Raw genomic sequence first — 8506 nt, 5'->3', positions numbered from 1 at the left:
ATTTCAGCACCGCCTTCCTAACCTGCAATCTTCTTCCCGACCTCTCCGCCCCCACTCCCGTCTGACCTATCACCCTCACCTTGACCTCTTTCCACCTATCACATTTCTGACGCCCCTCCCCCAAATCCCTCCTCCCTACCTTTTATCTTAGCCTGCTGGACAAACTTTCCTCATTCCTGAAGAAGGGCTTATGCCCAAAACGTCGATTCTCCTGTTCCCTGGATGCTGCCTGACCTGCTGCGCTTTTCCAGCAACACATTTTCAGCTCTGATCTCCAGCATCTGCAGACCTCACTTTCTCCTCAAAGAAAATTAGCAAGCTCAAATACTAATCTCTGGTTTACTCCCAGCACCACATGCGAGTGAGTTCAGGAATAGATAGATATAGGATAGTATAGGATTGATGAATGTGCAGTTGAAAAGATGATGCAGGAGGGAAGGCTTTAGATTCCTGGAACACTGGGAGTGACTCTGGGAGAGTCGGCATAAACCAGATGGGTTGCACCTAAACACAGTGGGATTGAGTTCCTTACAGGGTGCTTTTGGGGAGGATAAAAACTAACTCAGCAGGATTGAGGGAACCAGAAAAGAATATTATTACAAAATGCAGAGAGGAAGATAGCATTAGATAAGAGAGTTGTAAGTGGAGTCGGAGTAAGGAATCAAGTGAACCATATAAATCAAGTTACCCTGCATGTCTGTGAACAAACTGAGTACAGTAGACCATAGAAATAAACAGAAAATAGGTGGAGTACACCATTTGGCCATTTTAGTCTGCTCTGCCATTCCATGTGATCATGGCTGATCATCTCACTCAAATACCTGTTCCTGCTTTCTCCCCATATCTTTTGATCCCTTTAGCCCAAAGCATGATATCAAAATCCTTCCTGAAAGTATTCAATCTTTTGGCCTCAACTGGCAGAGAACATAGAACATAGAAGAATACAGCGCAGTACAGGCCCTTTGGCCCTCGATGTTGCGCCGATCCAAGCCCACCTAACCTATACTAACCCACTATCCTCCATATACCTATCCAATGCCCGCTTAAATGCCCATAAAGAGGGAGAGTCCACCACTGCTACTGGCAGGGCATTCCATGAACTCCACAGGCTTACCACTATTTGGGTGAAAAGATCTCTCTTTTCTCAGTCCAAAATAATCTATCTTCTATCCTTAGACTGTGACCCCCTGGTTCCAGAGTAAAGCATATTGGCTACTTACTTGATACTTATATCAGTCAGGGCATTGCATAACAAAGCAAAAAGGTTAGGACAGAGTCATATATAATATTAGTTAGGCCATAGCTGGAGTACTGTGTGCAGATCCGGTTACCACGCTATAGGGAGGATGCAGTTACGTTACAGTGGGCACAGAAGAGATTTACCAGGATGTTGCCTGGGCTGGAGCAATTCAGGTATGAAGAGAGACTAAATAAGATGGAGTTGTGTTCTTCAGAGCAGAGATGGCTGCAGGGGGATATACTGAGGTGTACAAACTTCTGAGGGACACATCCAGGGTAGATAGGGAGAAATCTATTCCCTCGTAGACAGGACAATAACCAGGAGTCATAGTTTGAAGGTCATGATTGTGACATTTAGGGGAATTTGAGAAAAACAAAATTCATCCAAAGGGTTGTGGGTATCTGGACTCATTGCCTGATCGGATGGTGGAAGCAGAAACAGTCAGGAACATTTAAAGAGCTCAGAGAGCTAGGGAAGACATGACAGTCTGATTAGCCTTCTTTGGCACCGTAACAATTCTGTGATTTATGATTTACCTGACAATGTCCAAGTAAGCCCTTCCCACAAGGACAAACATAACCTGGCAAATTACCATCCTATCCATCTATTCATAATTATCATAAAAGTGATGGAAGGAAACATTGACAGTTCTATCAAGTAGCACTTAAACAGGAATCTCCTGCTCATTGACCCTCAGTTTGAGTTCTCTTAAGACCACTCAACTTAACAGAAGTTCTCATTTCAGCCTTGGCCCTTGATTATTTGAGCTGCTTACTTTGAGAATCCAGTAGAAAGAGAATACCACCACGTTAGCTAGCTTCTCCTCTCAGGCACAGCGTCTACCAGCTGCCTGAAAAGGAAGATTTTGGGAAGGTTTCCTGGAGAAAGCATTAACCATAACACTGGAGGTACTGACTCACGTGGAGGCAGACACAATACACAGGCAGCTTCCAATACACCACAACCCACCAGGTTATCGATTTCTGGATCTTCACTGAAAAATGGCTTCCCTTCCTTTTCCTGCTTGCGAACAAAGTTTTCAATATCTACGTCAAAGCTTGCCGAGGTGATGCACTCAGAGCCTTGTGTCGACTGCTCACATTTCTCAAACAGGAGAGCCAAGAGTGGAAACAGAGGATGTCTGCAAACAAATACAGGATAGTATGAGCATCAGTTGCTAATGTCTATTACTGTCTCACTCAATATTGAAACCCAGAGGGAATGTTATGGAGACTCAGTTATACCATAATCTGTGGTCTGCCTTCATTTTCTGAAGTATCGTCTATTCTTCAGGGGGAGAGGGAAATCACTGGAAAATGGAAATTCATGTGACCCTGGAAACCTGTTCACAGATCAGAACAACATTCACTGCATTTTCCCCAGCCAGCAACGTAGCTGCAGAGTTGGCTACCTGACATTAAAGGGCACATTCTATGTGAGAATTAGTGCCAGTCTTTGTTGTTATTATCTAGCTGGTTAGGTGAAATACTTACGCTTAATTCAGAACACTCAGTGTCTATCATAATTACATTTCAAATTATGAATGCACCCTTAATAGTGAAACATTCTAGAGACATGGGTGTCATTAAACAGGTTATATTTAGTGCCATTCCAAACTGTCTTCAAGAATATGGCACTGAGCCTTCGAGTTCGGATGTATTTTGTTGCAGTGGCTTTGATATAGCTGAGTGTCGTGTTGATACGGATCATTCCAGGGGGCAAATATTTTCAAACGACAGTTTCTCATACCGCCAGTGAAAAAGTTGACAGGGAATGTGCCCAGCTCCTGCTGACAGCTGCTCAGTCAATCAGTGTGGTGAAAACCAGTAATTAGCTTGAGGCAGGATATTTTACCTCAGAGACCAGGTAGCCAATCTCATTGACTGGTATCGCCCTCATCCCAGCAGCAGCTACTGCCCCCAGCTATTTGCTGCTGGAACTATCTCAAGACCAACAAAACAAACTGTTGGGAACCCAGGATCCAGATACTTCCAGGCACCGTTAGCTGTGGCAAGAGATACCCCCTCAGTAAATGTGGGTTGATGGGAGGGGGTGAGACCAGTTTACAAAGGCAAGGTGGCCTCCTTCGAGAGAAGCAGTAGCTCTAGGTGGGTAATGCTACCCCTCCATTTCAATCCTAGTGCTGACTAATTGCAATCTCCAGATCTGAATGTAAGCAATTAAATTTAGTGAACACAAAATGAATATTGGCATGGGTAATAGATACTGCTGTAAACATGATTGTACTGAACGTGGTGAGTGCATGTGTAACCCAGCTAGTAGCTGTAGTCGCCATAGTCCCAAAGGACCATAAGGCTAGTCTTTTATTAGAAAGAGAAACAACTGATGGTGGGTTTAACCTGATGCTCATCACACCTCAGGCGAGGGGCGAACTTCAAAAGGCAGGACCTTCACTGTGACCTCAGCAGTGTAGGAATTGAACTCATGCTATTGGGATCATTCTGTATCACAAACCAACCATCCAACCAACTGAGCACATCAACCTCAGTTGGTAACCCAGCTGTCAACCCAATTAATATCTCCAATGTGGTTCTTTCACAATTAGTGAAGTATGCAAAGTTACTTGTTCCTGATTTATTTTTCAAATTTCCTTCTTAGAATTACTCTAAATGTGTGAACATTCCCACCATCATCTATACAGGATTTCTGAAGGGTTGCCCACACAGTAAATTTTACATCACCTGTTCTTAAGAATACCACAAACATAGAGTAACCAAGTTTTTCAGCACATTTAGCCCACCGTGTTCATGCTGGTCATCAAACATTGAATTATTCGAATCCCATTTTCCAGCACTTGGCCCATAGATTTGTATGATTTGACATTTCAAGCACTCATCTAAATAACACTTAAATACCTTAAGAGTTCCCACCTCTAACATCCTTTCAGACAGTGAGTTCCAGTTACCCACACCCCGAGTGAACATTTTATTCCTTGAATTCCCTCGAAACCTCCCGCTCATTACATTAAAACTCTGTTCCCTGGTTTCTGAGCCCTCTACTAAAGGGAGACATTTTTCCAACCTACCCTAGTGGGAGGTGATAGCCCAGTGGTATTATCACAACACAATTAATCCAGACACCAGATAATGTTATGGATATCTGGTTTGAATCCAGCGATGGCAGGTGGTGAAATTTTAATTCAGTAAATAAATCTGGAAGAATTTAATGAAGAGCGCGAGTCCATTATCAATTAACATCTGGCTCATTGATATTCTTTACAGAAAGAAACTGCCATCCTTACCTGGTCTGGTTTACATGTGACTCCAATGTGGTTGACTCTCAACTGCCCCCTGGGCAATTAGGGATGGCAATGAATGCTGGCTTGGCCAGCAATGCCCACATTGCTGTGGTCTAGCTAACGTTATATGCAGCTCGAGTATAACCTCCTTAATCTTGAATTCAATGCCTCAACTAATGTAGGCAAGTATCATACCATCGTATCCACCTATTGTGTTGCTTTCAAGGATCTACTGACATGCACACCAAAACCCCTCTGTACATCTCAGGGTTCTACCATTCAATCTGTATTCCCTTGCCTTGTTAGTCCACCCAAAAGGCATCATTCCCCTGTCAATAGTTTAAGGCTTTCCTTCTCACGATCGACCACCGCCAATTTTCATGACATCTGCAAACTTACTGAACATATTTTATATATTTATGTCTAGATCATTAATACACACAATAAACAGCAAGGGACCATGCACTGAACCCAGTGATGTGCCATCAGGCACAGGTTTCAAATCACAAAAACACTCTTCCACCGTTACCCTCAGCTTCCTGCCCCAAAGCCAATTTTGCATCCAGTTTGCCAAAGTGCCCTGGATCCCATGTAGTCTTAGCTTCATGACCAATCTTCCATGAGAGACCTCATCAAAAAGCCTTATTGAAGTCTATATCAACATCACACAACCCTCACCCATATACACTTAATCACCTCCTTGAGAAATTCAATCATAATTGTCGACATGGTCTTCCTCTCACACAGCCATGCTAACAACCCTTGATTATCCTTGCCTCTTTATCAACTATGCTCCTCAGAAATTTCCTTGCCACAGGTGATAGATTCAATGGCCTGTAGTTTCCTGATTTATCCCTACTTCTCTACTTGAACAATGGTACTATATTAGCAGTCCTCCAGTCCTCCGGCACACTTCCTATGGCCAGACAGAATTTGAAAATTAGTGTCAGAGCCCCTAAAAGTTCCTTCCTGTCTCCCACAGCAGACTTCGATGCATCTCATTTGGAGCTGGGAAGTTTAGACAAGATTAAGCTTGCTAAGACAGTTAATACATCCTGCCTCTCAACTGTAATTTGTTCGTAGATTAGTTAGCTCAGATGGTTAGAGCACGGTGCTAATAATGCCAAGGTCGTGGATTCAATCCCCACACTGATCAGATGCGTTGTCGGAATTTGCAAGTCACGGGTTCACAGGGTATATGCTTGTCACTGCTGCCTCACAGCGTCAGGGATCGGGTTCTATTCAAACCTCGGGCGACAAAGTCTGCAAATTCTCCATGTTTGCGTGGGTTTCCTCCAGTGTTCCGGATTCCTCCCACAATCCAAAGATGTGCAGGTTAGGTAAATTGGCCATGCTTAATTGCCCATAGTGTTAGGTGCATTAGTTAGGGGTAAATGTCGAGGAATGGGTCTGGGTGGGTCACTCTTCGAAGGGTCAGTGTGGACTTGTTGAACCCAATGGCCTGTTTCCACATTGTAGGTAACCTAATCTAAAGTATATTACAGAAGTATATCCACTTCCTTGATTTCGATATTTACATCAACCTTCTCTATCATGAATACAGATGCAAAGTACTCATTTAAACATTATCTATATGTCCACACTTTGTCACTTTTGTCCCTAATGGTCCTCACTCTTTCAAATAAATGTAAAATACTGTTGGTTTTAAGAATCTGAAACACTTCATTCTGAAGACATCAGGCCAGACTCAAGACATTAACTCAGTTTCTCTGTCCACAGATATTGCCATCTGGGCCTGGGGATTTATTCACTCTCATGCTTGCTAAAACTGCTAATACGCCCTCTCTCTCTATGTTAATTTGTTCAAATTTATCACAGTTCCCTCCCTGTCTTCAAGTCCTCCATCATCCTTCTCTATTGTGAATACAGATCAAAGTGCTAATTTATAATTTCAGCAACAAGTTCAGCTTCTCATATGGTTTCTAATGGGCCCTACTCTTTCTCTGATTATTGTGCTGCCCCTAACATACTTATAAAGCAGCTTTGGATTTCTGTCATATTAAGCACCGGTGTTTTTTCATATTTGCTCTATTAATTTATCTTTTAAGTAACCCCTGCAATTTCTATACAACTCTCAGGCATTAGCGTTCTGAGCCCTCAGTGTCTAGCATCAGCTTCCATTTTTTATCCTTATCTAATTCTGTTCTGGTTCAGGTGGCTTTGTACATGGTCCACCTTCCCCAAAATGGATCCAGTGATTCAGGAATCTAAAGCCCTTCCTCCTGTTCCAACTCATCAGTGATACATTCATCATGGTCAGGAAAAAGAGATCACATCCAGGATGAGATACAGTTTAGGGAATTTGATGGTAATTCAGTGCGAAGGGGACAAGTTATTTTTTTCTTTTTCTTGGCTCATAATTTCTAAGGTTTTTGTTAACAGGATAAATTGAAGCCCAGGATGAGGGGCCCAGCACAAGAGTGACATCACAAGTAAACTATAAGCTCATTGGTTGGTAATAGCATATAATTTGACTATCTATTATAGATCATTTTTAGAGTGAAGGTTAATTGGGGCAATATTTTCAGGTCACAAATTAAAAGAACATTAGGAATTTTTTAAAAATCAAATTGAGAACAAAATCATTAAAAGAGCGTTGCTGGGAAGAGCTGTGTGTTGCATTTGCATGCTGTGTGAGTTGGTGAACCCGATTGTGGTTCATAGTGACCACATCTGTAGCATGTATTGATTGCTTGATGAATTCCAGCTCAGAGTTGATGAGCTGGTGTCTGAGTTTTGAACAGTGTATCAGAGAGGGGGACAGTTACCTGGATACTGTGTTTCAGGAGGCAGTCACACAATTCAGATTAACTATCTCAAATTCAGTCTATGGTCAAGGACAGCAGGGTGATTTTATTTGATTTGTTGTTGTCACGTACTGAGGTAAACTGAAAAGTGTTGCTTTGTGTGCTACATAAGCAGATCATCCAATACAAAGTACATCAGGGTAGCCGAACAGTAGTGTTCCAGCCGCAGAGAAGGTACAGAGAAAGAGATCAATATTAACATTTGAGAGGTCCGTTGAAAAGTCTGATAACAGTAGGGAAAAAGGGTGAGGCAGGTAGAGGGATCCAGGAGGTACTACTGAAGGAGCCTCAGCTTGTTTAACAGGTTCAAGAGTCTTGCTCCCTGTGAGAATGAGAGTGGGGTTTTTAGAGCGAATGAGCAAACTGACCAGAGCAGCCTGGTACAGAGAACCATTCACGAGGGACAAGAAAAATGTCGTTGTAATCAGGATAACATAGTCAGGGGAAATCAGCCCTGTACTCTTTGGTCAGAATTGAGAGTTCTGAAGGCTGTGTTGCCTACCTGGCACTCAGGTTCAGGATATCTCCTCTGGACGGCAGAGGAACTTGGGCAAAGAAAAATAGGTTCTTGATGAAGGTTTGCTCAGAGCTGAAAGGTTCGTTTTCAGATGTTTCATCACCATACTAGGTAACACCTTCAGTGAGCCCCCAGATGAAGCACTGGTGGCGCAGCCTGCTTTCTATTTGTGCGTTTGGGTTTCCTTGGGTCGGTGCTGTCATTTCCAAAAATGGGAAACAAATGCCATCCGACAAAGTGCCACTTGCAAACAGCTGTACTTCATGCACAAATGCCTAAGGAAATGGGTACTACCTATGAGCACTAGAAAGGCTAAAAAAAAAAATTTAAAAATCACATAACACCAGGTTATAGTCCAACAGGTTGTGGGAAGCAAGAGAGGAAATTACAGAGCCGTTGGCAATGATATTTTCGTCTTCACTGTCAACGGGGGTGGTACCAGGGGACTGGAGAGTGGCGAATGTTGTGCCCCTGTTCAAAAAAGGGAATAGGGATAACCCCGGGAATTACAGGCCAGTTAGTCTTACTTCAGTGGTAGGCAAAGTAATGGAAAGGGTACTGAGGGATAGGATTTACCAGTATCTGGAAAGGCACTGCTTGATTAGGGACAGCCAGCACAGATTTGTGAAGGGTAGGTCTTGCCTTACAAGTCATATTGAATT

The 8506-nt window shown here is 42.9% G+C and overlaps 1 protein-coding gene and 1 non-coding gene across 4 annotated transcripts in view; one reads left to right on the top strand and one right to left on the bottom strand.

The window, feature by feature from the left end:
* pknox1.1 (pbx/knotted 1 homeobox 1.1) overlaps positions 1 to 8506 on the bottom strand; it is a 113169-nt gene that overhangs the window by 64097 nt on the left and 40566 nt on the right. For all 3 annotated transcript variants that reach the window (XM_043701451.1, XM_043701450.1, XM_043701452.1), the window contains exon 4: positions 2210 to 2381. In XM_043701451.1, the coding sequence (XP_043557386.1) occupies positions 2210 to 2381 (172 nt within the window). The remainder of the gene's footprint in view (positions 1 to 2209; positions 2382 to 8506) is intronic.
* On the top strand, positions 5582 to 5655 carry trnai-aau. Its single transcript has one exon. It is a non-coding gene; the product is annotated as a tRNA-Ile (tRNA).

The sequence above is a fragment of the Chiloscyllium plagiosum genome, chromosome 12, assembly GCF_004010195.1.
Source record: "Chiloscyllium plagiosum isolate BGI_BamShark_2017 chromosome 12, ASM401019v2, whole genome shotgun sequence".
NCBI classification, from domain to species: domain Eukaryota; kingdom Metazoa; phylum Chordata; class Chondrichthyes; order Orectolobiformes; family Hemiscylliidae; genus Chiloscyllium; species Chiloscyllium plagiosum.
Note: the sequence above shows the minus strand (reverse complement) of the source record. Positions and strands in the feature narration are given on the sequence as shown.